Source organism: Toxotes jaculatrix, chromosome 18 (assembly GCF_017976425.1).
Source record: "Toxotes jaculatrix isolate fToxJac2 chromosome 18, fToxJac2.pri, whole genome shotgun sequence".
Lineage (NCBI taxonomy): Eukaryota > Metazoa > Chordata > Actinopteri > Toxotidae > Toxotes > Toxotes jaculatrix.
Window position 1 is genome coordinate 16,748,833 of NC_054411.1, and position 26,188 is coordinate 16,775,020.

General features: G+C 42.5%; 2 protein-coding genes across 7 annotated transcripts in view; one reads left to right on the forward strand and one right to left on the reverse strand.

Moving 5' to 3' along the window:
- LOC121198010 (RNA binding protein fox-1 homolog 2-like) overlaps nucleotides 1–16,493 on the forward strand; it is a 40,825-nt gene extending 24,332 nt beyond the window's left edge. For 2 of the 6 annotated variants that reach the window (XM_041061808.1, XM_041061811.1), the window contains 7 exons: nucleotides 8,883–8,970; nucleotides 10,440–10,496; nucleotides 10,808–10,955; nucleotides 12,121–12,163; nucleotides 14,352–14,449; nucleotides 14,609–14,684; nucleotides 15,026–16,493. In XM_041061808.1, coding sequence (XP_040917742.1) covers nucleotides 8,883–8,970; nucleotides 10,440–10,496; nucleotides 10,808–10,955; nucleotides 12,121–12,163; nucleotides 14,352–14,449; nucleotides 14,609–14,684; nucleotides 15,026–15,070 — 555 coding nt within the window. In that variant the 3' untranslated portion in view covers nucleotides 15,071–16,493. Of the gene's footprint in view, nucleotides 1–8,882; nucleotides 8,971–10,439; nucleotides 10,497–10,807; nucleotides 10,956–12,120; nucleotides 12,164–12,669; nucleotides 12,713–14,351; nucleotides 14,450–14,608; nucleotides 14,685–15,025 lie in introns of those variants that run through there. The other 4 variants (XR_005896310.1, XM_041061812.1, XM_041061810.1 and 1 more) reach the window with 4 other exon arrangements.
- Nucleotides 16,494–20,539: 4,046 nt separating this feature from the next.
- On the reverse strand, nucleotides 20,540–24,217 carry LOC121199008 (G-protein coupled receptor family C group 5 member D). Its single transcript, XM_041063441.1, has 4 exons — nucleotides 24,030–24,217; nucleotides 21,964–23,166; nucleotides 21,375–21,430; nucleotides 20,540–21,185 (listed from the first exon to the last, which is right to left on the reverse strand). The coding sequence occupies exons 2-4, from the start codon at nucleotides 23,111–23,113 to the stop codon at nucleotides 21,096–21,098; spliced, it is 1,296 nt and encodes a 431-aa protein (XP_040919375.1). The 5' UTR covers nucleotides 23,114–23,166; nucleotides 24,030–24,217; the 3' UTR covers nucleotides 20,540–21,095.
- Between the last annotated feature and the right edge of the window lie 1,971 nt (nucleotides 24,218–26,188).

A 26,188-nucleotide genomic window follows, 5' to 3' on the forward strand; every position in this document is an offset into this window, starting at 1 on the left:
TTATTTTTAAATCTAAAAAGACTTGTTTCTTCCTTCTTTGTTGTTGTTTTTTTTTGTTTTGTTGTTGTGGTGGGAATGTTTGGGGGTGTAAGAACACTACATAAGGCATGCTGGGTACTTTCCCTCTGCAACATTTTTTTTTCCACATTAAGCTGCTGCCTCTTCACCTTTTTTTTTTTCCCCTCTGATGCGCAACTTGTAGCCACACCGATGTTACGACTTTTTCCGTGACAATTGGAATGACGTTTGTGTAGTTGGCACCGGAGGGCACGAGAGGAACGCAGTGAAAGGATGATGCATGGCATATTGCCGTCAGATGCTCTTATTTTTTTTTTTTCCCTAGTGTAGAAATCCTTCTGTGTTCCCCTCTCCCGGTGTTGTGGCTAAGTGGTTGTGACAAGCTTATGGCTCCTGGTGCAACAGCAGCATGCTGGGAATCACAGCAACACTGACGCATGTTCACTTTATGGAAGTCTGGATTCTTACCAAAGATCTGTACACTTGAGTTCTTATGTGTGTAAGCTCTATGTGTGTTAAGGTTATTTATTTGAATTTGATGAAATATCATTTTTATTTGTAACACAAGCATGTGCTGATTTATTTATTTATTGAAGCAATGTTTCTTTAATTGGGGTTTCAATCAGCCAGTTGTCCATATTGGATCTTTTGACCCAAGCCACTGTAAGCCAAGACTTCTGCATGGGCTTACCGTGGTGATTTCCTTGTGGTGTGTGTGTGTGGGTGTGTGTGAGTCAGTTCTTGCATGATGGATAAGGCTGGCTGGACCCTTTTTTTTTAGTTCTTTACTCTCAGTTCTGCTGCAGTGTGGTCGAGAATGAAAGACAGCCACCTGCATCCACCGGTACAACGTACTCCCTCCGCCACCCTCAGTCAATCAGCAAGCTGAATGGATACTGATGGAGCCAATGTACCCTGCATCAGTCAACAACCTGTGTTGTCCCTGACATTGCTTTGATCTGATTCTGTGTTTCCTCCCAAGTTCTGCATGATGTCAGTCACTTTTATTAATCAGCGAGCAGTTTTGTCTGTGTTTTCAGTTGTCACTCTGCATGTACTCTGTGGTACTCCAGTAGCGGTGTGGGGCTGTAGCAGGTCATGTATCGGCTGCATGGTGGGGCCAGCAGCAAGAGTCTGTAGTGTGTTTCTTTCTGTCTGTTTATGGTGCATGGGCTTGAAGAGACAAAAGGCTGGCGCGGGACGAACCATGGATTTGTGTTTATACATTCTTTCAACTGAGGAGAAAGGGCCGGACATTTCTATTTGAGGCAATGCTCTCTGGCAGTTCTCCCTCCTTGCAGACGTTACTGCAGTAACTCTTGCTTTAATTGGTCATATCATTTCAGAGTTTATTGAAGTATGTTTTCAGAGACAAAGATAGCAAAAGATAACAAGAGTAATAATTTATTTATATTATCATTCAGAAACTCTGAAATATAGGCCTACTGTATACCATTGTTATACATAAATATTTTACTATTATTGTGTGTCACTTTGTAGTTCACTGTTATCTACTGGCATGGGTTTAGTCGATGTAGCCTAAGTGTGCATGGTTGGTATTTTAATATGGAAATGTTTAGCCTGTCTGGGGCAGTTTTGCAGACAGCTGGATGATTTTTTTCTTGCATGTTTATTCTCTACTGGCTATTTTGACGAATTAGTTTTGGTGATGGAACTTGTTCCGTTAGCATGAAATCAGTTGCACCTGAGTGCCTCATTGAAAAAAAAAAAAAAATGAACAGCTGAATCCTTAGAATGATTTTTGACTGAGAGTTTTCTAAAAGATTGCTGACCTTAACTTGAGTGCTGACATTTCTTATTCTCGGTGCATGCCAGTGGGAGTTAGTTACCGGTAGTAGTTTTCCTCATAGCTTAGCTGCCCATAGTGTGCATGTATGTAGCCTATATGAAATAGAAAAAGAATTGTTGTGCTTAAAGTCATACTGTACTTTTCTTTGTCTGGAATAAAACTCTGCGCTTTGAAGAAGTCAGTTTCCTGTGCGCTCCCAGTGTATCCATGTAAGTGGCCCAACTACAGTTCACTTTGTCTCTACCTGCTTTTCTGTGATCCCATCTCACCACCATTATTTCTATATATAGAGTCTCATAGGCCTATATATAGGTATGTCAGTGTGTATCTTATTCACAAATATACACACCTCAATGCATCTCCACCCACCCATGGCTGTGATTGTGTGTATGCTCTAACATAAATGGTTAAGTAGTCCTCACTCATAACATCTGTCACCCAACAAAGCTAACGATAGGAAATTCTCTCCAAACCATTTTGTCACATATGTGTACTCACATATGTACACACATTTCATTCTTTTGCTGCAATTAGTCGCTGTACAGGAAGTATATTGGGGTCCCTGCATGGTCTCATTTGCGCAGCTGCAAACCTTGATCAGAAATCATGGATTTTATGCTGCTCACACAGAACAAGATTTCATTTATTCAGGCTACACAGTTTTAATGTTTCCCTACCAGTTTCTCTAGATTGTAGGTCCAAAAGGAAATACGTAAAACAGCAAGGTGTATGCTGGATAAATTGCATTAGTAGTTTAATAACTGTTCCATCTCTGGGAATGCCAGACTACCAAGTTTAAGTTTTGATTTGTCCACATTTCAAACTACAGTGTGGAAGGGAAGTAGCAACTCCTGTAAGGACGAGATCACAGTCAGTAGCGCTCGCATGGCTGCAGAGGATATGGCACACAGACAGAGACCATGGAGAACCCCTAAGACTCCCATTCACTAACCACTGCTCCAAGGTTGTGTGTTTGCGGTTTGATGTGTGTGGCTGGAGCGTTACGGGAAGTGAGAGCTCCTCCGCAGCGCAGAGTTTTAGTCAGACATCTGAAAACAGTTGTACAGAATAGCTGAGTTGTCTGAGTGTGTTTCAAAAGTGGTGCAGCTCTGCATGTAAGGTTGGGGCGGGGCTATTGAGTGAAGAGTGTCATCAGCACGGCATGGATGTGGTGAAAAGGATGAGAAGAGGTTGTGCCTGTGGTTCTGCATGCCTTACCATGCACACTCTCACCAACCAATGCTGCTGCCACACACACACACTCCTCAGTGGGACACAGCTGGCCTTCAGCTCATCTTGGCCTGGGCCTGTTAACAGTCATTTCCATTAACATTTTGGACATTTTGGATGACTTTATGCAGTAGTATTATTCTTATTACGAGAGTTTGAATCGATAAGAATTTGACTGTGAGTTGATGAATTGCCAGTGGCCAGAGGTGAAGGATTACCAGCTCCTCGTGTCCCAGTTTCATAGATGAACCCCTCCAACTGCCCCCGCTCCCCTGCTTTGGAATTGACCAGTCATGTCTTGTTTTGTTATCAGAACTTTCTGTTACTGCATGATTTGCCCCTGGAAAAATTTATGAATGAAATGTGCGAGTATCCGTGTGTGCTTGCTTTTGTACATGAGTGAAAATGTAGAAAAGGTTGACAGAAAAGGGGAAAGAGAGTTTGTACTTTGCCCTTTCCAACCCTCGGCCTTTCTTTGTGTGTTGGCTCCATTCTTTCTCTTCCTTATTCCTTCATTCTCTCGTCGCCAGTCAAGTTTGTCTTTCTGTCATTTTGTATTTCATTTGAAAATGATCTATAGCTGTTGTTTTCTAACTTTAATGTTCTTTTTGTTTTTGCCATCATCTCCGTCTGCCTTATTTTTTCACATTTTTCCATCTATTTTGTTTCCTGTTATTTCCTGCCTTATTTTTATTGTTTGACTATCCTCCGGTATGTTCTTTTGTGGTGACTGGTAAAAACTGGAAATTATAGCCACTCTACCAACAACCAATTTCCAAACACACACACACTTCTCTTGTGGCCTAACTTTTCCACACAAGAATGAGTCATTTCTTGCAACATCTAACCAAAATACCTCCGCTTGTTCTTTTGACTGGAATAGACCCAGACAGCATTAAACCAACCTTTGCTATTCTGCTCTTACGACGGAGGGTGGTGTGCATTTGAATCTGCTCTTCTGACCTTTCCTCGGAGGTGTTTAAAATTTCTGCATCTCAGTCCCTCACTGTATTGTGCATTCAGTAGGCTAGTTTTTTGGGGTTAAGGCAAGGTTACCCCGTATCTCCATTCTCCTGTACCGTGTCTTTTGTTCTCTAGAGCACCAAATGCCTTCCTGTCACTGGTCTGATTGTTGTAATGATGCTCAGAGCTCTGTTAGGCCTTGAGAGCTAGCATCCTCTCTCCCTTCTCTTCCTCTTTCTCCTTTCTCTTATATTCTGTTCTGAGCTGTAACACTGCTGCTATCAGGTTTTTTAATTTCACATGGGGGCAATAATGGGGGGCATTTAGGTTTCTTTTGTTACTAGGATTATTTGTTCCTTTATTTATTATATTTTTTCTGTTTCCCTGACGACTTCTGTGTGTTGTTGTCAGTCTCCACGGTAACCACTCGCTGTTTCTACGGCAACGGTAAGTTGTGTACAAACATCTATCACTGAACTGATCCCCTTCCCACCCCACCCCTGAAATGGGCATTTGATACAGTATTATGTACAGTATACTGTGAAGTTACAATATTAGACTTTGCATTTCTACTCACCAGAATGTGATAATCATAGGCCCACGCAGTGTAATGCCCTAGAAAGCTATTGGTATTATGTAATTTTACAGTGCACAACACAGTACCGCAGGCACACAGACAGATGGACACAGCATCTTTCAACACATTGGATCTTTTAGCAGTAATATTTTCTCCACATGTCCGTCCCCCACCATGTCATTAACACCTCACTGGGAATGACCGAATGTAATCACCCTCCTCTATGCAATCACACAGCTATCTACAATCCATCTGATTAATTCTCCATTGGACTCAATGTATTTAGTATTCATCTTCCTAATTAATTGAAATCAAAAGTAATATGAAGCTTTGCTCCCTGTTGCTGCCTACGATTGCTTTGAATGAATGCAGACCCCGAGCTGCAGGGTAAATAACGCTGTTCTGGTTTTGAATTTCTTTATTTCACTGACCTGCCTGCTTTTAGCATAGTGTACTTTGTCAGATGTTAGCCAACTGGACACGATGTGCATTCGAAAAATGCCGTAACACTCCTGCCTGTCTGTTCTGCTAAGACAAAGACCTTCCAAATGTACATACGCAGACTAGCACACTGTGTCTTGCCATTAAAAATTAAACTGGAACTGTGCATTGGGGATCTTATGTTAATTCATGTAAAAAGAAAAATATGTTCAAAAACCATGCTGTTGAAGATCTGGATTGGGTTGCACCAGCTATTCATAAACCCATTATTATGTGCATTAATTAGTTATTGTTGAGCCTTGTCAATGAAAGTTTTCTGTTGCTTTGTGGCAGCCAATAAAGTTATTCTTATTCTTGAAAAATGGAGTTGCACCATTAAAACTAAAGAAACTACTTAGTTTGTAAAAACATTAAGAATTAATTGTTAATTGGTTGCTAACAAACACTTATAGTGCTGTCCAGTCAATCAAGAGTAAACAACTACAAAAACAGGGGGTCACAGGAACAGGAAGCTGACATAACTTACAAAATGACAGGCGTCACTTTGTTTTGTTATGCCTGTGTACATGGAGAAATATGTGCGCTTCAGTGTGAGTAGTGTTCTCACACTTTATTACAAAGCATTTATTTGAGAGTTTAAGGTCATATATGTTGACCCTATCCCATATTACCTCTTACTTTTTGCTCTTAATGGGTCACATATTAGCGAGCTAGCATTGGTTTGGTTAGTTGGTTCACCAAACTGCAACATCAGTAACACTTGGCAGTTGGTGTGTGTAGATATTTAGTAACAGCTAACGCAGTAGACACTCAGGTTTGAAGTAGGCTAAGTTTGAACTTACGAACAGCTGGTGCAACTGGCTGGTCGCTTATCTAATCAGCCAGGCTGTGTCCCATATCACTTCTGAATCATTCCCAACTTACTGTGTAGTGCACTACATTTATGCTCCGCCCTTTTGTCCGAGTGTCCGAAATCTGAGTGTGTAAATGTGTCCACTACAGAGTGTCCTCAAACAATCCACAACAACATTTAAAAAATATTATCTCCATTGCATGTATGTTACTTTCTGTAAAAAAAAAAAAATCCTACAATGCATTGCATCATATTCTATAGATGGAGAAATTACAGTTGCTCAACAGCTGACAGTGATGACGCAAAGTGATAACGATGAGTAAGTGTTTCAGTGTCTGAAATCTCAGTTTGTTGTCTATTAAATAGGAAGTAGTGAATGAGGGAGTGATTTCGGACACAGCCCCAGTGTTTTGTCACCATATGCATCTCTAAACCGATATGGGGTTTACCTCGCTGTGTTTTTGGGTCTCTATTATGCCGCCATTTTGTTTTTTTCTTTTGGTTTGGTTTTCTTGTAGTGGATTGTCTGTGTATTAGTAGTTGTAGTAGTAGTAGTAGTCGTAGTGTACTGGTCCTTAGTTTGTGACACACGGTTCTAATGCCTGGCATAGTGTCTCATGTTTATTTTATTTCTCTCCTTTTTTGGGAATGAGGATTGCTCTCTCTCACACACACACTCACTCTCTCTCTCTCTCTCTCTCTCTCTCTCTCTCTCTCTCTCTCACCTTATCTCTCTCTCTCTCTCTCTGTTCCCTCCATCCTTTGGTGCTCTGTTTCTCAACCCACCACATATAATGAGATTTTCAGGAGAATGGTCACCAAATCTAATTGCTTTATTTGAATGATGCACCTTGGTATATATGTTGTGTTTTAAACAGTAATTGTTATTAGTTTTTTTGTGTTGCTCATGTAAACTTTCTCCCTTTTTTTTTCTTCTTTCTCTTCACTCCATCTTTACGTTCTCCTGTTTTTGTATATGGACTGGCTCTGTCTCTTTACTTCTCACCTGCATCCCTTCCTCTTAACGTACCTGTCCCATCTTTGTCTCGTATGTGTTTGATGTGGGAGTGCTGCGATTGTTTTGATTGGTCTCTATGCTGCATCCAACGCTTGCTGATTGGCTGAATTTTTACTTTTTTTGGTTTATTACTCACTCTTGGTCATGTGATGCGCCCATATTTGGCTGCGTTTAATTTCTGTGTTATATGATTATTAATTTTGTCAAACAAATGTTTTTGCACCCCCTCTTTCTCTCCCTCTCCCTTGTATTTATTTTTAATATTTCTTTTTAGGTATGTAAACCCCACAAGTTTGGTTTCATATGGAAATGTGACTTCATTTTGTCCGGGTTTATTGCTCAGGCTGGACTGGGAGGGCAAAAGTGGGACGAGAAAGGCTGAATGTTTTATTAATCATTAACACTTTGAGATTTGCCTTCCATATTCCATATTGGTCTCTGTTGATTTGCATGTGTTCTTGTCAGCCGTTTACCCAGTTTCATTAATTGTGCATTACACAAACACAGGTGCAAATACTGTAGAAACAGAAGTGATTGCCCACCATCAGTGTAGGCTAAACTATATCATTAAGTGTTGCCAGTCAACATAAAACATCTCACAAGTCTGGACAAATTTTCACTGTCATACCTAAAAAAATGTTGACATTAATTTGATTCATTAACACGATTTACATTTCAAAACCTCTCCTCCCAGACATCCGTGGACAGTTGCGTCAGATAGCTAGCCAGGCTAGGCTAATTGAATCGTTTGCCACTGACCTTGTCATTTGCAATGAGGGAAAAATGAGGTAAACCTCATTTCCATTTGAATGAAGCTCGGCAGATAAAGAACGTGACTCACTGAGAGAGGCACTGGGAATGGCAGTTGAGGCCTTAATGGTCTTCTAAATGGGAGTGCTGTGGGTATGTACACACAAGCACTCTCATTCCTCAGTGTCTCTCTCCTTCTTTGTCACACACATGCACGCACGCTCTCCCCTCATCTAGCCAAAAGGTCATTAATCTTTAGCTTGTCACACAGTCAGATGTGGAGCTTCAACAGCGTACTCGGACAGTATGGGTTATTACGGAGAGGTACAATCTCCTTCTCTTAAAGCCCATCAAAGGAAGATGAGGATAGATCAAGGGACCGGAGTGTGAGCCTTTGAAGCTCAGAGAGGAGATTAGCGGCCATCTTGGACTGAAAGGCCTAAGCATTAGTCTGAAATATCAGCCAGCATGCACAGAACATGCGCACACACATCAAAAAATCCACCACACTTTCACCTGTGCATGCCAAAAAAAAAAGGAAAATACAGCTTAGTTTCCTTTGCTGTGTCCTCACCCCCCTTTATGTGTAGTCACAGCAGCAACCTAACCAGTGTTGCCCATGGCAGCCCTCATATCTCTCCACAGTGAATCACCAAATCTCTACTGGGCAACTCGCTTTTAATTGCATGATGACTAAAAAAAAAATCCCCTTAACAGCCCCCACCCACTTTACACGCAAACATGGAAATGTGCGGCAACATAAACACACAGACACACACCATTGAAAGAGTTAGCAGCCTCGTCAGGAGTAAGTCTCTTCCACACTGATCACACAGTGACAACGTCACGTGTGCAACCTAACGATAAAAACAAGGCTATGTTACAGACTAATCACATAAGGAAGAATGTTTGGGGGAAATGTAAACCAGATGTTGACACAAGTAAATGGGCCATAGCTTCAAAATGACACCAGTGTTCTCCTTTCATGAACTCAGAAAATAAAATTAAATACAAAGATATATGAAAAACATAGTCAAACATAATAGCAGCACATAGCAGCAGGCATGTTGAATGTAATTCTACTTTTAAAAAAAAATGTAAATAAACGTGTATCAGCTCCGGCCTTGTGATATAATAATCTTTGTTTGAGTCAGTGTGCTGCTTTAGTTTCCTGTGTTGACTTGTTGTCTGTGTCTCTGACCGTCTGCTCCTCCATCCCCAGGTGAATAACGCCACCGCCAGGGTGATGACTAACAAGAAAATGGTCAGCCCTTATCCTAACGGAGAGGCCCTCAGCACACTGCCTTATGGTAACGACCAAACTCACACACACTAACAATGAACCGTGGCCCCCGCCTAATAATCCAAACAGCATAGTTACACAGGAGTAGGCAGACGTAGGCTTGGGTAGATTACACAACATATCCACAGTGTTCCCTCCCCGTAGGATGTGCTGTAGACTGCCTTCTGTAAGGCCATCAGCAAACCAGATTCATGCAGGTTATTTTAGTTTTGTTATTTTTGCTACCACCTACCAGCCACGATGTCAGTTGACTTTAAAATTTAGCTCACATTCTCCAGATCAACTTAACAGCGTGTCGAGCAGGAACGAAAAGAGCGAGGAGTGCAACAGAACAGGTGTTCTGCAAATAATCTTCCATTAAGGAATTGTGTAACAATGTTAGCTTAATTAGATAAAAGGGGAAATAATAAATACAACTAAAAGCCAGAATAAGAGCCAGAGGGGTCTCCCCACCATCCTGCAATTCAGTGTAACTTGTTTGTTATAAACTAGTTAACTTTAGAACAAACATTCTTTTTTAGTGTAGTAGAAGACATTGTGTATGTTTCAAATCTCCTTGAATAACTTGAGTAACATAATTGTGTGTAAAAACTCGAGAAGTGTCAAGTTACTTTCAGAGAGTGTCAAAATACAGCAGTTTTATTGCTGATTTAGTGTGGAACAAAAAAAAACCCTCACACAGCTTACTGCTGCTGTGTTTGAAGATAGATTTGCTCCAAAGATTTGGTCTGTGTCCCATTATGCACGCAGCAATTAGATCAGACCATTTGTCGACCTACAGCACCTGTCCAGGTCACCCATTATCCCTAATGTTCATCTGTCATGGCCGTGCTCATTTGTAGCCCCCCCCCCCCCCCCCCCCAAGCAAAAAGTTCAGCCAGAGCTGAGTCCTGTGTCTGTGCTGCTTCCTGGGTGTTTCACCTCAGCCGTGCTTGACAGTTCACTGGTTTCTCCTTTTGCGTCCTCTTACCAAGTATTGATCAGTAAAACTGGTCTTCAAACACCTAGTGAACCTTGAATGCCAGCAATAAAGGTGAATAACTGAATGACTAATGGTGAAGAGAAATTCATGTGTAAAATGTGTTTGTGTAGAAGACACCATACTACAGTATGTTGAAGTGCAGCAGGCACATAAGGCCCTGTTCAGACCTGGAATCGGCACATGTGCATGTACCCAAGATGCACTGAGGACACGTTCAAGATCCAGTCACTCAGACCACATTTGGAGGTGGTCTGGGCTGTATATGGCCACAGAACTGACATACGTGTTTATTTTTGCATATAGTGTGGAAATGAGATTTGATCACTGGAGACGCATGTGGACACATTTTAATGCCAGATGTGAACTCGAGTACTTAGAGCTGTCCACTTGTGATTGGATCACCCCAGACGCATGTTAACCCCGGGTCTGAACACGGCCTAAGAGCCTACACGCTTTGTAAACTGCCACCTGACCTCTCTCTGTGTGACTGTTAGCAGGGTGGAAGTTGAGTCCCATGGTGGGGGCCGTGTACGGGCCAGAGCTCTACGCAGGTAAGGCTAGTCTCCATCTCCCTCACCCACAATAAAAACAGTCTGTGCAGCCTGTTCTGAATTTAAGTCACATTCCTATGCATTGCTTGACTAGCGTTTTTCTTCTGAGACTTTAAGTGATATGAAGCCTTCAAGGCTATATTTGAATTATTCCTTTCTGCTCTTTAATTCATCCTTGGCCTCCCCTTATTTATCTATTCACCTTGTCCTTTTCCTATCTATACTTCTTTCCCAAATACTTTTGCATTCACTCCACGTTTCTCTCCTACTCTCCACCTCTTTCCTTACCCCTTTTTGTCCTCCTCCTCCAGTCCCAGGGTTTCCCTACCCTTCAGCAGCAGCAGCGGCCACAACAGCAGCTGCAGCGTTTCGCGGTGCCCACCTCAGGGGCCGAGGCCGGCCCATCTACAGTGCCGTGCGGGCCGCTGTGCCTCAGCCTGCCATCCCTGCCTACCCTGGGTAAGAAATACGCACCGCTTCCAAACAAGAGCTGTTGACTTCACATGCGGATCCAGATCTTTGTGTTTTATGGAAAACACTTTGGAGATAAAACGGTTACAGTCAGCTGTTTTGTTTAGTGCCTGGTACATCTATTGAAGAAGCACCTGGTGGATGCCATTTTCAGAATCTGTTTGACCAGGTCTCTGTTTAATACAGCTGTGCTCATACACTTCTCATGCTCAAACATTATTCACACTTCACTCTCTCCAGCAGTCCAACTGGCACATTGTCAGTCAGTTCACAAGCTATTCAGTGGAGTATGACACACTGATGGGATTGCACCATTGAAGGTTCATTTGAATAAACACACAGATACCACCATCAGCCGATTTGCATAAACACACACAAACCACATTCAGTCATTATGCAGAAGCAGTCACCCTGCTCACAGATTTGCTACAAATTATTCACATTTACTGTGATGTGTTTTTTTTTTTTTTTTTTTTTTTTTTTGTGCCTTCGGTACATTTACTGTGCATGTTGTTGCTGTGCTGTGATGATTGGCTAATGGGGTGATATGACTGCTATGATATTCAGATCAAAGCAGAATTGATTGGTTAATGGCCTTGCGGTTGCTTACTATGATGACATTCAAATCAAGCTAAACAAAGTGAAATTGGGGGCTGCAGGAAATACCCTCTCCATATCTGCTCCACTGGAAACTGCTTCAGACGTTATGTCCCCATAAAATGATCCATTCAAAGTGGCCTTCGCTGCCTTTGATTCTTCTCGTAGCTGGGGAAGAATTGCAGTTTATGGTCTCATTTCAATACAATGAACTTTATCTATTAGCCCCACGAGTCTGTAGTTTAATGTGTTTGGTTTCAGTTGTGGAGCGTAAATGGAAGTTGTATTTCCTCTGCATGCTGCATGGGTGTGAAATAACTACTCTTCTCTCTCCCTCCCTCTCTCCTTCTCTCTCTCTCTCTCTCTCTCTCTTCCTGTTCCCTCTTTTGTCTTTACTGTGTTGTGACCTTCATCTACTCTGGTTTTTGGGACTGTGCACCACTCCATTTGCACCACCCCCTCCTCCACTACATCACCCCCCCTTTCCCTCCTACTTTGCCCCCCCCCCCCCCCCCCCCCTTCCCCCCCTGTGTCTCCCATTTTCTTCTTCTCTCAGTGTGGTGTATCAGGATGGGTTTTACGGAGCTGCGGACTTATATGTAAGTAAACTCACCTCCCACGGACACACCCTCTCTGTCCCTGCCCTCACACCTTTCTCCTGCTCTTTTTCCTCTGGGGGTGATTCTGCATGTGCGTCCAGTCATGCCCTGCACAGAGCTGCCTGCATAAAGGTGAATGAGCCCACAGTGAAAAAGCACAGCACAGCACAGTCACAAATTAAGGCAACATCCTTTATGATACAAGGCGTTATTTTTTTTTAATCATTATTATTAGTTTTTGCTGTGACAAAAATATGCTGCGTTACTATGCAGTTTGAACCCAGTTTAGGTCAAAGTAGGCTGGAAAAAGCAGAGCTGTGAAATCATAGTGATAGGATCAAGGGTCTCAAACACCACTACAAAGGCTGCTCTGTGGGCGGATGCGGCAGCGTGCATCAGTGTTTGAGTGTGCGAACATATGAACAAGAGCGTGTCTGTGTGCGTGTGTGTGTGAGTGTGTGTGTGTGTATCCAGGTTGACAACGGTTGTTTCTGTTCTCTCTATAGACTAGTGTTTCAGGACTCAGTCCTTAGTCCCAGATTGCCTCAGGTAGGGTCAACTCAACACCAAACCCACAGTGTGCATTGTTTTTACTGTACTACTTCCTCTGATCTTATGAATCATCTTCTGATCTGATCTGGAACATGTTGTCTTTTAGTTGTTATAAAAAAGAATACCACTACTTTGAATTGTGCTTTATTTTTCTACTAACTCACTGAAATGTGCGCCCTTTTTTTTCCTGATTGTGGGGGATGGGCTTTGTTTGTTTGTTTGTTTACTAAACTACTAAATTGTACCAAGTGTATATTTTTTCCTTCCAGTTTGTTCAAAAGAGAGCCTGATCTCTTTGGTCTCTTATTTTGGCAAAAATGACAATACACATATAAAAAAGGAAAATAAAAGAACAAATCGTAAGCTAAAGGTTTCTTAGATTATTCCTTTGAAATTGGAGGCTAGCACTTCGCAGCAAAGGTCCTGTCTGTGTTAGCCCGCGGTGTGAGATGCTCTCAAATCCTTCAAGTTTAAACGGAGAACATGGTCTCTTCCTGAATTAACCCCCCTGACCCCTCCTAGGATGATTACTGAAGCATGTGCTGATCAGCTGCTGCATGCAGACATACTGTATTACTGTTCCATGTCCTCCTTTCCCTGCACTCACCCAGAAGGCCTTGCTCTCTCTCCCCCCTCTAATAAGCCCGTTTTTTCTATCCCACCCTTCTGCCTTTGCTCCATGTCCTGCAGGCGTCTCAGAGAATGCCGGGGTGTTTCTGTTGTGCTTTGCTGTGCTCTGTTCTGATCAGGTCTAAATGCAGTGGCGTTATGTTTTTCTTTTTTCTTTTTTTTTTCTGAGTAGGTTTGAATTGTGTTTTGGGTCATGCATGCAGTCTCAGTGCAAGGAGATGATTTTTAGTGTCAGCATAGGCTTGTGTGGGTGTGTTTGTGTGTGTGACCTTTTTTTTTTTCCACCTTCCTCTCTGTTTTCTTTCTCTTGAATCCATGTGTAAGAACACAAATAATAATAATAACAACAACAAATGCTGTTTTGGCCATAAACATGTCAGACTCTAGCATCCCTTAGTGTCCTCAAACTGCAGGTGTTCTCTTGACATATCCACTCATTACCTGAATCTTCTGTCCTGACGAGACAATGAGGTCTCAATATGGCCTCAACTGTGTGAACAGTTTCTCTTCCACTGTTTTTACCTCCCCTCTCTCCTGTAGTGATAATAATACAATCTAACTCAAGCTCGACAGTCCAATTTCCTCTCTCTGTCTCACTGATAAAGCACTTCTTGTCCCACATCCAACACCACACCACCTCCTTCTGTCCCCACACAGGAATGCAATATACTGACGCACACTGTATTTCATTTATTGTAAATGCTGGGAAAAAGTTTTCTCAATACAAGGAAAGGTATATCCATAATTTAAACACAGTGTATTGGAAATATACCATTGATCATGCTTAAAATAATATATATATATACATTGAAAGTATACAGTAATGATAGTGTTATAACTACAAAATTGTTTTAAAAATTATTTCTCAGAATTAAATGTCAGTATATTCCATCTCTAAATTAGACCCCTCCCCCCCATTTACACACCTTAGCCCAGGTGTCTTCTTCCTCAGAGACATGTGACTTAATTCTGTTTTGTGTGTGTATGTGTGTGCGTGTGTCTCTAGGGAGGCTACCCTGCTGCTGCTGCCGCCGCTGCCTATCGCTACGCCCAGCCCGCAGCCGTAACCGGAGCAACCGCCGCAGCTGCCGCCTACAGTGACAGGTGAGGTCAACCCAGGACACACATCAACAAACAGCCTACAGCTTTGCATAATAGCATGAATACTGGTCCCAAAATCAAAGTAGGGTACCTTTTAATCATTTTGTCCTTTTTTTGTAACTCAGATGAGTCATTTCCCATGTGTTGTGTTTGTGTTGCTAGTTATGGCCGGGTGTACACTACAGATCCATACCACGCTTTAACTCCAGCTGCTGCTGCTTATGGAGTGGGAGCCATGGTGAGAAAACTGACACAAGCTTTACAAAACAACCAGGACATAAATTCATTCTTTTTAAGGGGGCAGTTGTACGCTACACAGTAGGGGGGGGGTGTCCTGAAAAGGGTCTGACCATGTGAAGCATTTCTTTGGGTCCACTTGTGTCCCCTCTTCACTGGAACAGGGTCAAACTTTGGTCAATAAATGTATAATTTGGCCATTTGTAGTAGAACATTGTGTATTGACTGTATTTTATATATATAAACTCTAGATATTTGTGTTATGTTTTCACAACAGCAGCATATAGCTGTAACTTCATTTTTGCCGCTGTATGACTGTGTTGTCCCCTCTGTCTCTTGCAGGCCAGTTTATACCGAGCAGGATACAGTAGGTTTGCTCCATACTAAAAAACCACAAATCACACCCAAGGAATTTCACATCGCTCCAAAACACTTTTTCAAGCTCTTTGTTTGGCAGGAGCTTCCCTCCAGTTTCCTGCAGGCGGACTATAGTGACAACTCGTGTGTGTGCGTGTGTGTGTGTTTTGTTTTTTTGTTTTGTTTTTTGTTTTGTTTTGTTTCTTTTGTGTGTGTGTGATAGTCTGTTTGGGGTTTTTTTTTTGTGGCGAGAGAGGTCATTGCCACATCATCAACTCAAAGTCTTTTTGTCTTGTACTCTGTCGCTGACATGGACACAATGGGGGGAAAAAAAAACAAAAAAACAAACTACCAGGACTGTCTCCCACATAAAAAGCTGGAGCCTACTACTTTGATCTACGTGGCACAATTTAGGACGGTTTTTAGAAACACTATGAGACCTGGAAGGAGAAAGACTACTGTTCCTGTGTGATCCTGAACACTACAAACCTTTTCTCCTTAGAGTTTCTGAACTTACAGTATATCCACTGCCCTATAAGACCTAATCAGACCTGTATACACACACATAACATTCAAAACGTCCTCTAGTCCTCTAGTTTACATTTTCCTTTAGTGTTGACCTGCACAGAATGATAGAACTGCCACAGCACAGCGTTACTAAAAATATAAAACAGAGGTACTTATGTTTTTAAACACTACATTGATGTAAAGCGTCCCTCTCACAGCAGAGACGTCCCTCTGGTTTAACATTGTGGTAAAATAATGAAAAAAATGAATCAGACTCTGGCTGCTCAGTACACAAGGAGTAGGATTTATTCTTGTTATTTTGCAAAGCTGGAACACCGAACATTCAGCCGGAGGGAACTTGGGAGCATCGGACTGACAGAAACCACTGTTGTCCCGGTAACGACAAACTATGAACAACAGTACATGGGGAAAAGTCTCTTGTTTTTGTCATTTTCCAACATTTCCCAGTTTCCCCCAAGTGTCAAAAGGAAATGCAAGAAAACAAAAACTAATGTTTAAAAAAAGAAACTTAAAAAAAAAAAAAGGCGAGAGAATGACAAGGAAAAAAACCAAGTGACTGTTTTTTCTGCATTACCTCAGTTTTTCTTTTCATCGATTCTGTTTTGCTGCCATTGATAAGAAGTTGCATAGACATGTCATCATATATATATATATATAATGTGGACGTGTTGAAACTGTCCATTATTTTCAGTGACAGAGCCATTAAGTTGTCCTTACTGCTGGTCCACACATATTCCATTTATTACTAGAAGTGCAACACTAAGATGGGATGTTGAATCACTTTCTACCCCCTTTCAGCTGCGAACTGACCCTGTGTGTATGTCCATTTTGAGAATTCATTGCACTTCACTTCAAAGGCTCAACCATGATCTGCTCATCTTCCAAAAAAAGAAGAAAAAAAAAAAAAAGAAAAAAAAAGGACGCGGTACATTTCTTTCTACGTCCTGAACCGTCAGACATTTTTCAGATGGACATGGAACCGTCAAACACAAATGAACTAGATTTCGCAAAGCAGATTTGAAGCGGAAACACCCACATGGGAAACTAATCATCTGCCAGTCAGCCAAATGGGAATCCCTCCTGGCCAATTGAGATATTTATGCCTACAGGCTTCAGGCAGAGCTGCTCTGTGCGTGGAAATGGTGTCTGAACTCAACTCAGCAGAACAGTAGATCCCAACAGAACAGCCCAGATTAGAATAGAGTGAAGCCCGCTGAAACAAAGACATTGCAGCCATGTAATGGGAGTGTTGAAGTAATGAGAATTTTCTATTTATATTCCTTGTTTTCACTAGTTGTCCACATCATTTTGTAATTTTAAATCCTTCATCATGCTCTCTGGGAGTGTTTGCTCGGAATAGTTTTAAAGTTCTCTTTACCGGTCTTTCTGAAGGCATCATAAAAGGACTTGTAAGCAGACAATTTATAGACCAAGTCTCTGTCCTATGTATTACATCTCCATATAACTCTCACTGTGTTGTTGTTGCTATTATTTGCCTTTTTGGTTCCAAAGATTTTACTGAAGAAAGCACATTTTTGGTCCTGATGTATTTCTTATCTTTGAGGTCGATTTTTTTTGCCTTTTACTTTATGTTATATTGTTTTTCTGTGGGTTGAAGCTGTATTTTTCAGTACAGTGTTGAAACGGCACCCAGGGAAATGTCATCGAAGCTCCAAAAAACACAGAGAACATGTTTAAACGGTTGCAGCAATTTGGGGAATTTAGAAATTTGATTGGCTCCACACACTAATTTGTCTCACTCTCTCTCTTTTTTCTTTTCTTTAAATTAACACATGAACACGCTGTACATGCAGAGGTGTTTGCTGCAGACAAGGGAAATCAGAGCAGATGGAGTCATGAGGGATATGCATGCTGAAAGACAAAGGTAGACACGAGGATATTTTGAATTGCATTTGCCAGCGGGGCCAAATTACAGGCAAAGTAAATGGAGGGAGAAACGTCCACACAATGTCGAAAGGGCCCTGTGGCCCAGCAGTGGCCACCTTTTGAACAATGAAACAATGTGTGGGTGGTTAGTCGAGGGATATTGTGGCAGTGATGGTGAAGGTGAGAAGCTGAGCCATTAATCATTAGCTGACAGTATAACAACATCCCCTGCTGTCTTCTTTTTCTTTCTTTCTTTTCTTTTTTTCTTTTTTTAAATTTTTTTTGGCAAGGGGATACAGTGCGCTCAGGGTGGAGCGGAGAGTGTGAGCAGGGCTAATGTTGTTTTGTATGATTGTGAAAACTGTGTGCAGTAGGTCCAATGAGTATTTTCGACGCGCATTACCTCTTCTTTTTTTTTTATTGTCTTATTATCCCTTACAAGTATTATCATAAGTGTTGCTATGCATGCTTTTGTGAGAGAGGAAGGGCGTCCGTCAGAGAATATTTTCATTTGTGCATGAGTTCAAATCCTAGTGCTGGAGGAGGAAGATAAAGAGGAGGATGGGGTGTTTACATAGCAGGAGGGGAGAAAGAACTCGGGTGTTATGTAATTCAGGACAGAAGTGATGGAGGAATCTCAGTAAAGGTCCAGTACGGAGTGTCTGGGTGGGGAGGGGAGAGAGGCAAGGGGCCCCCGCAGTCGCTTTATGGAGGCCAATTCGGTCCGCTTCAATAATCTGGGTTATCTCTGCTCTGTGCCTCTGTGGTCGTCGTGGTAATCACCAGTCATATCAGATGTGTAAAGTTTAATATGGTATTTCTGGACCCTTGTGCGTCTCCAAAATTATAACAATGATGACATCAGCCCATTAAAAGATAATCATGCCTTAAGATCGTATGTAAGAAAAATAAAATTTAAATGAAAAAGTTTCTACATGTTGTTGAGGCTGGTGATCTGGCAGCAGGGCCTGCTACAGAGTACTATTATAGTGAACCTGCCCACAGAGATGCTCATTTAGCAGCATCTCCACCTCACTCGTCCAGGTGGCAAAAGCTGGTGTAGAGGTGGTGTAGTCCTTATCGAGCTGCGAGTGTGATTCAGCTGCAGCGACTCCCGTGGGTTGCTTTTGCTGGTTTTTCGACTCTTCTAATTGGAGTAAATCTTACTTTCTTTTCCAAGGCTACAGAATAACTGTGCTGGGAAAAACACAGAGGCTAAAGTTATCCTCAGCCGCTGACCCCCGACTCCCCTGCACTGTGCCCAAGTCAACCCAGTGGGAGTTTTTGTACAGGGATTTAATAAATGGGTTTGAATTGCATGTGGATTTTTTTTTTTAATGTCACATGCTCTTAAAAGCTCATTTATCCAAGTGATATTCTTTTTTTCAATAAGTGACATGTATTTTTTCTCACAATGTTTTATTTTGCCATCCTTGTGTCTGCCTTCTGTTTATTCTCTTCATTATTATTGAATGTATATAATAAATAAACTGTTTGGTTTTTATACTGGTTTTGGATACTTATTACCTTGGGCCTTTCTCAGGTTTAACATTGTTGTCCCAAGCATTCGTACGTAACGGCTATCAGGAGGTGATAGAGCACATTCCCAGATATTTTTCTTGATTTTGGAGCTGGTAACCATTATGTGATTTCCTTCCCATGATTGTCTGAGTCTTATCATTTTCTTTCCCGTGTTGGTTGGAATGAGGTTATCCAATCAGGAGAGAGGCTGCTTTAAATAGTACAAAACCCCTCATACCAGAAGGAGATAAAGCAGAACTGATTAGAGGTGTATGGTATAGGAGGTAGGAGGATTGTTACAACCTTTTGATTACAGGCCAAACAAGAATCACTTACTTCTCTGACTGTCCAGAAACTTCTACCCTCTCAGTGGTGCATTAGCTTGTGTGAGTCAGATGACTGATGGAGGCAACAATTGCACACGATTAATACTGCTCGGCTGGGTTGCATTTTCTGTTAACTCTTGACTTTTGTTCCTCCAGACCAAATCTGCTGCGCGACGAGCTTCACCAACACCTCCGACTTTCTCATCGCTGCCAAGGGGAACAATCTGGAACAATCTTTAATTGCATCTGGAGTTAATGGCCGTAAATGGGTTGGATGTGACGGGAAACCTCATATCCCTGCTAATTGCTCTAATGCACAAGAGGCCAATTGCCAATTTGATGGCATGCTCTCTGTGAGTAATTGAAGTCGGGCTAATTGGAAGAATAGATTGAAGGCCGTCTGATAAGAGGGGAGGGATGTGTGAAGATTGTATCTGTTGGAGTGTGGAATTGACCTTTGTGGATGGTGGAGTCACTACAGGCCACTGGGGGAAAAATAAACATGCAGAGCAGACCACCACAAACTGCATGAACCCTGTACATGGATTTTAGTAGTATTAATTATTCCAGGCTATTGTGTAAATAGTATGGACATTACATTGGTATGACACTGCTGCTGTAACACCAGTCTTTCTCTTTAACATGGCAGTATAGTTGTTGAAAAGTTAAGCACTTCTCAGTAGTTTCCTCCCATCCAGCCTGAGCCAGGTCAGCCTCGCTTGCTATGCCTAGACATTGCCCCCTGGTGGTGTAGCTGTGGTACTGCCACTCTGCTCCCTGTGAGGTTGAGGCTTCGGTTTGCAGCAGGTGCCTGGAGGCATGGCACTGATTCTGGACGAGAGAGTAATTGGCCTTTGGTCTGCCATCTGTGCAGAATGTGAGCGGAAGAAGCAAAGGTTCTTTGAGACAATTATGATCAAATCCGGGCTTTTGTAGATGAACCTTTTTATTGACAACAGTTGCCACTAGTGTGTATAAAAAACATTGAAATATCTTTTGTGGAAAAGAGGTATACCTTGTATTCCTCGTATCTTTCTATGTACAAAGAACACAGCTACTGCTTTTGCTGCAGCACAGCATCCAGCGACTGTAATGTAACTTTGAATATGGAGATGTTAATCGGTAATGGCACAAGCCTCCCACAGTGCTGACAGGTCTCCTGTCCTATCTTCCTCCTGTCTTGTCTCATCTCATCTAATCTCCCATCCTCTCCTCTTCTGTTTTTTTTCTCTCTCTCTCTCTCTCTCTCTCTCCTCTTTTCTCATTCCTCCTCCTTTCATCCCTCCTCTCTACCGTTCACAGATGCCTCTGCTCCGCTCAGCAGTTTGGCACCTTCAGAGTGACAGTTTCACGCCTCCTCTGTCACCTCAGGGCTATTATATACCATCTCAGGCTAGCACAGAATGTGCACACCACACACGCCATCATAAAGATTCACTTCCCCTAAGTATTTGTGATGTGGATTTCCCGCCAGCAGAAAGCTGGACTATCTGAACCCATCCAGCCTCCATGATGAAACTCAAGCAGATGAGTCACACTGCTGACTCTTTTTTTTTCTTTCTTTCTTTCTTTCTTCTCTGTGGGACGGAGGATTTTACATCCTGCTGACAGATTAGAAATAACATTTCTCATAACACTACGCAGAAATATTTACATTTGCACAAGGAAATGAAAAGTAGAAAAACATTATTTTTTTTGTGCCAAGTGCTTGAAGTACAGATTAGTGCAGGAGTTGGGTCATCCTCAGCTTTGGCTTTGGTATTAGTTTCATCAGACAGAAAATGAATTTGATTTTAATCACGTCCATAATATTCATCATAAGGTTCGTTGTAGTTGGTGGTCTGAGGGCGAGGGATGGTGTAATCTTTGTCAGGGTCGATTTCCTGCAACACACACAGATACATGTAATCACGCATTCATCATGTCACTGCCATTAATACCCATGATAAACTGTGCTTTCATTAACCTTACAATGTAAGTTAGTTATAATTGCCTCTAGTAGTAAAAGGTCACGGTGCTTAATTGCGGGGTACGTGGAGTCAGATTGTTAATCCTAATGGTTTATTACTCACTGTCATGGAGAATCCAGACTCGTAGGGCGACCGCAGACTCGGCTCAGTTCTCCTGCCTGAAGGGAGACACATGATACAGTTAGCTAATTATCGGTTCATTATATACTGTTCATCATAAAGGCCCACAGTGAGAGCTGAGCCGACTGCTAGCTGGACACAGGCTTTCAGTTCGGCATGCAGTTATATTTTAACATCGCAAAGTCAGTTCACTGAATCTGGAACTGCTGTCCAGACTCCCAACAAAATTTCACTAGTTCCATATGTTTCTATGCAAATATGACTTGTTTTACTCCTTTATCATAGTAAATTGAATATCTTTGGTTTTGGACTGTTGGTTGGACAAAACATACAACGCGAAGAAGTCACCTTGGACTCTCCGATCTGAGGCAGGGATTTTATTTTCTGACTTTTGTTGACCAAACAGTTGATTAATTATGAAAATAACTGGCAGATTAATGAATATTGAAAATATTGTTAGCTGCAGCTACAATTTGTTTTGTCTCCCTTGTGTAGCTTTGCCCTGAGCATAAATTACTGTCTTTCAATTTGTCTCCACTCAGATTCATGGCTAATGAGGACAGCTTCTCACCTCTCCTCTCACCATCAGTCTCAAAGCTTCCATTTTCTTTTCCCTCCTTCTGACTGCCCAGTCCTGGGATATCAGCACTGGGGCTTGTCCAGCCGGCGAAGCTCAAAGGGATATCCTTGGACATGGCTTCCCCCCTGCAGAGAAAGGCAACCTGGGACAACCCGTGCCCCATCAGTAACACCCAGCCATTGGCTACCAGTGCAATGCTAATCACTGGGTCGTCCCACTGTGGCCGGCGGCCCACCTCAGGGTTTCCCCTGATGAGCATAGTGATCCACACCACCCAGATGCAGGCGGACAGCAGCAGTGTGACACAGAGCACCATGGCCTGCATCCTCCCCTGCTGATTGGTAGGCCCTGTGTAGCTGTAGCTGTATGTGGAGCAGGAGCGGCACAGTAGGTGCAGTGAAAGGATCAAGCTGATAGCCAGGAGGCACAGCACGTAGATCTGCAGCATGACAAATTCCTCCTGGCTGTACTCGCAGGGCTTCTTGTCCCGGACCAACACGAGGATCAGCCACTCTGTGGAGATGATAACCTGCACAGTGAAGAGCCCCAGGGCCAGGGCAGGCTCTCCCCAGCTCCGGGCAGCTGCGAAGCCCAGCAGGGCAAGGCAGCGAGCCAGCAGACAGGAGAAGGCCAGAGAGAAGAGCACGTTGAAGAGGAAGATCCTGGTCGGGCAGGTCTGAGGGGTGAGCTGGATGATGAAGGAGAAGGTGATGGCAAAGATCCCGGCTGTGGCGAACAAAAAAATGGACGTGCAGGCCACTGTGCCGCCAATACTGCTGCGTTGCTGCTGGGATGAGACACAGATGCAAAGGGACCAGAGCAGCAGGCCTAAGAGGAGACCCATGCTTAACAGGAAGCCTGAAGAGGCCAAGGTCTCCACTACAATCCCCCATGCTGCCCGACGGTCACACAGGTACCTGTAGATGGGATCCAGTTCTACGCCGCAGCCTGGCACACGCTTCAGGAAAGTAACATTAGAGGTGAGAGAGAAAGTGGTTGGGGTGTTGATTGTGGGACTGGTAGAGCTGCCATTGGTTGCCTGGCATAGACAGGTGAGAGAGACATAGAAAAGGAGGAGGAGGGGGAAAAGGGATTTGTGCTTCTCGGATAAAAGGGCCATTTTCATTTTAGTAGTCCGCATGGGGATACAGTCTTCTTCTTTGAACAGTCCTTTGATATGGGAAGTCTTTTCTCCTGAAACAAACAGCACATGTCAGCTCAAAATACAGAAGTACAAGTTTCACCCAACACACTGTGTTGACTGATGATGGATGAAATGGAGGACAGGCTAACACAGAGGTCGGAGCGTGGAAAATAAAAAAGGTGAGAGAGGTTTGACAGCAAGAGTGAAGACAACAGGAGGAGGGAGCGTATAAACATGCCAGAACAAGGCAGAGAAGCGTGTGAGCCAAGGCTGAGAATGGAGGAAAAAACAACTGCAACATGGATTCGAAGGTTGGGACAGAACAGCAGACATGAAAGGTAACTGCTCTGTGGTAGACGGAGATAGCTATAGACATGGGGATTGCAGTTTTATACACAGGACAGATTGGACGTGAGAGACACAGTGGAAGATGTTCACTTCTGATAGCTGATTGTCACTTCCTCCAGCCTGCAATAGAGCCTTTGTTTCGACCTCGGAGATTCAAAGATGACCTTTTGCAGGTCGGTCACACGTTAAATATAATGGAGGCAACCAGCTTTAGCCCTAACACTGGCCTTCATTTGTATTGTGGGTGAGGAGATCAGAGAGTGGGAGAAAGACTTGTAACAATGGCAGGAGATTATTTCTATCTTAACATAAGGGCATGGAGGTTCGGATCATCTGATTTGAATATGAGGCACTAAACATGATTGTTGGTTAAAATAGCTGTTATTAAACTAGGGCTGAAAACGTAAAGGGCGGTGAAATTGCAGAAATGTTTGAGTGAAGAGAAGATCCTCACGTTTGGTGACTATGACTCAAACTATTAAAACTCTACCTCACTATAGGAGGCCATCTTCCAACCCTGAACTAATCCTGTTAGATTTTTTTTTTTTTTTTAAAAGCCACTTACCTTTTATCCTTTGGGATGTGAGTTCAAATAATGCCCCAGTTTCTCCGCTTAACCCCACTCAAAAGTCTTGATTTGAAGTGTGGCTAAAAATGTTCCAGTAATGTCTCTGTTTGTGCAGCGGCGGTCGCCTACTGTGTAGCCATGCACCTTCTATCCTGATGATATGCCCATGTCTCCGCCAGCCCCCAGGTAACAGGAAGAGCACAAGCTGGGGAAGAGAGGGAAGCAATACAGCCGCTGAGGTGTGGAGCCACTGGGAGAGAGAGGAGTGTTTTCACCTCGCATCAACAGGTTGGGCAAGAGCAGAGAAACCTGCACCCCTTCTCATACTTTCCTCTCAGACCCCTCCTGTTTCTCTTTCTCTCTGCGTCCCTCCCTCAAACTATAGGTGGGGCTCACACACCTGGTTCGATCCACACAAACACACACAGGGAGGGAGATAGTTCACTCCTCCCTATTTATGAATCCCCATGAGAATTTGCATCTCTAGATAACGTGCACGCATCATCTGGATTAACTAGTGTCTGGAGCAGGTTTGAGGTGTTCTATCATGGGAAATAAACACTCAGAAGGGGGTGAGGAGCATGTTGCAAGGGAGGGAAGGGAGGGAAGTTGAGTCTGACTGACTCACTGGGATATAGAACAGGACCAGTCGTCACCTTAGTTACTGGTAAATCACAGCAACAACAAAATTGAAATCAGTGAGTTAGCCGGAGGGGGAGTTGCTTTCCAACTGTTGTCTTTTACATGCCCATACGTAACACCCCGACTCATGCCTGTACAAGTACAGAGTTTATAGGGTGTGTTCAACTGAATCCTTAGCCTTTCTTCAACTCTAAATTCACTCTAGTTTAAAACCCTGAAGAGCAGAGTTTTATCTTTTCAGTTATCAAGCTTCTGTGTTGCAATGTTTACAACAGAAACTAGTATTTACTGAATATTTAAAAAACACTAAAACCTAAAGTCTCCCTGATGTGTCATTTAATACCAGAGGAATTCAAGCATGACAGGATGACAGGAAACATATGCTTTCAGACTCTTAGTCACTTGGTGCTGATAGCAGATCACTATTTTGAAGGGAAACCATAGCAACCCAAGTGTGTGGGAAACAATACTGATGGACAGTAGCAGTGTTGAAGGACGTTGGCAGATGCCGTGTGCTCGTGTTTGTTTGATTATTGTGAGTTAAGATCTTCATTTTTTCAACCTGTTTTTGTTTTGCTAGTGGCACATGGGCCTGTGGATGGTTGTGCTGGTCCTTTGTCAGTTAATCACTCAGTTGATCCACCTTTTTGGGCCAGACTACAACATCTCACAAACTATTTGATAGATTGCCATGGAATTTTGCATGAATGTTCACAGTCCTGCAGCCCAGGGTCACCAGTCTGAGGCCCCCCTGCTCAAGGTGTGTTGGTTTTCCCTCACTCTGACTTAAAACTGAGTGAGACTGTGCTTCTGAGGCTGTGGCTCCTAAACTCCTTTTAAAATCCTGTACATAGGATTTATATTCATTAGTTAAAAATGATTATATGTATGCTACTATATAAATTCCTGAATATTTATTTTCAACAGTAGAACATAATATTCTAGCTCTTAGGACTTGCTGACTGAATGTAATCTGGCGTTCACTGAAGGCTCTCATACCCAGTCGATCAACAGATCATTTGTTTTTCTTGTGAGATGAGAAAGAACACAGTTTCTTGTTACATGACATTTGCAAAAGTAAACACTATGGTTTGTTTTGCGTTTCCAACAAAGAGTCTTGTGGGAGTGTGATGATTTCAGGAAGCCTTAAAATCAGCTGAAATTATTATTAGATGTACCCAGAAAGCACTGCAGTTAAGACACAGAAATAAATGTAATCAGTCTGAGTTAGAAGAATTTCACTTTCTCACCCAAGGTCCTTATTAGTAATATTGTTAAATCATTATTTGATTCTATCTATTTTTTTCAAATATTATTAAGTGTCCGAGGAAAAAAAAAAACACGAGACAGCATGATTACTTAAAATAAACACATTTTACTATAGCTATCAGGACATACCAGTTCACAGTACATTCTCTGTGTCATTGTGTTCGCAACACAACACAAACGGTATATGCATTTATTTTCTCTAAGGAGGGATGTGGGTTCAGATAGCAGCAAGGAGAGAGAGAGAT

Bases quoted from the DNA above. Each gene is read 5' to 3' on its own strand.
- LOC121199008 (XM_041063441.1), bottom strand. From the start codon at position 23,113: ATGCGGACTACTAAAATGAAAATGGCCCTTTTATCCGAGAAGCACAAA. The intron at 21,431-21,963 runs GTGAGAAGCTGT...GTCTCCCTTCAG, and splicing joins GACTGATGGTGAGAGGAGAG to GCAGGAGAACTGAGCCGAGT. The intron at 21,186-21,374 runs GTGAGTAATAAA...TGTGTGTTGCAG, and splicing joins AGTCTGGATTCTCCATGACA to GAAATCGACCCTGACAAAGA.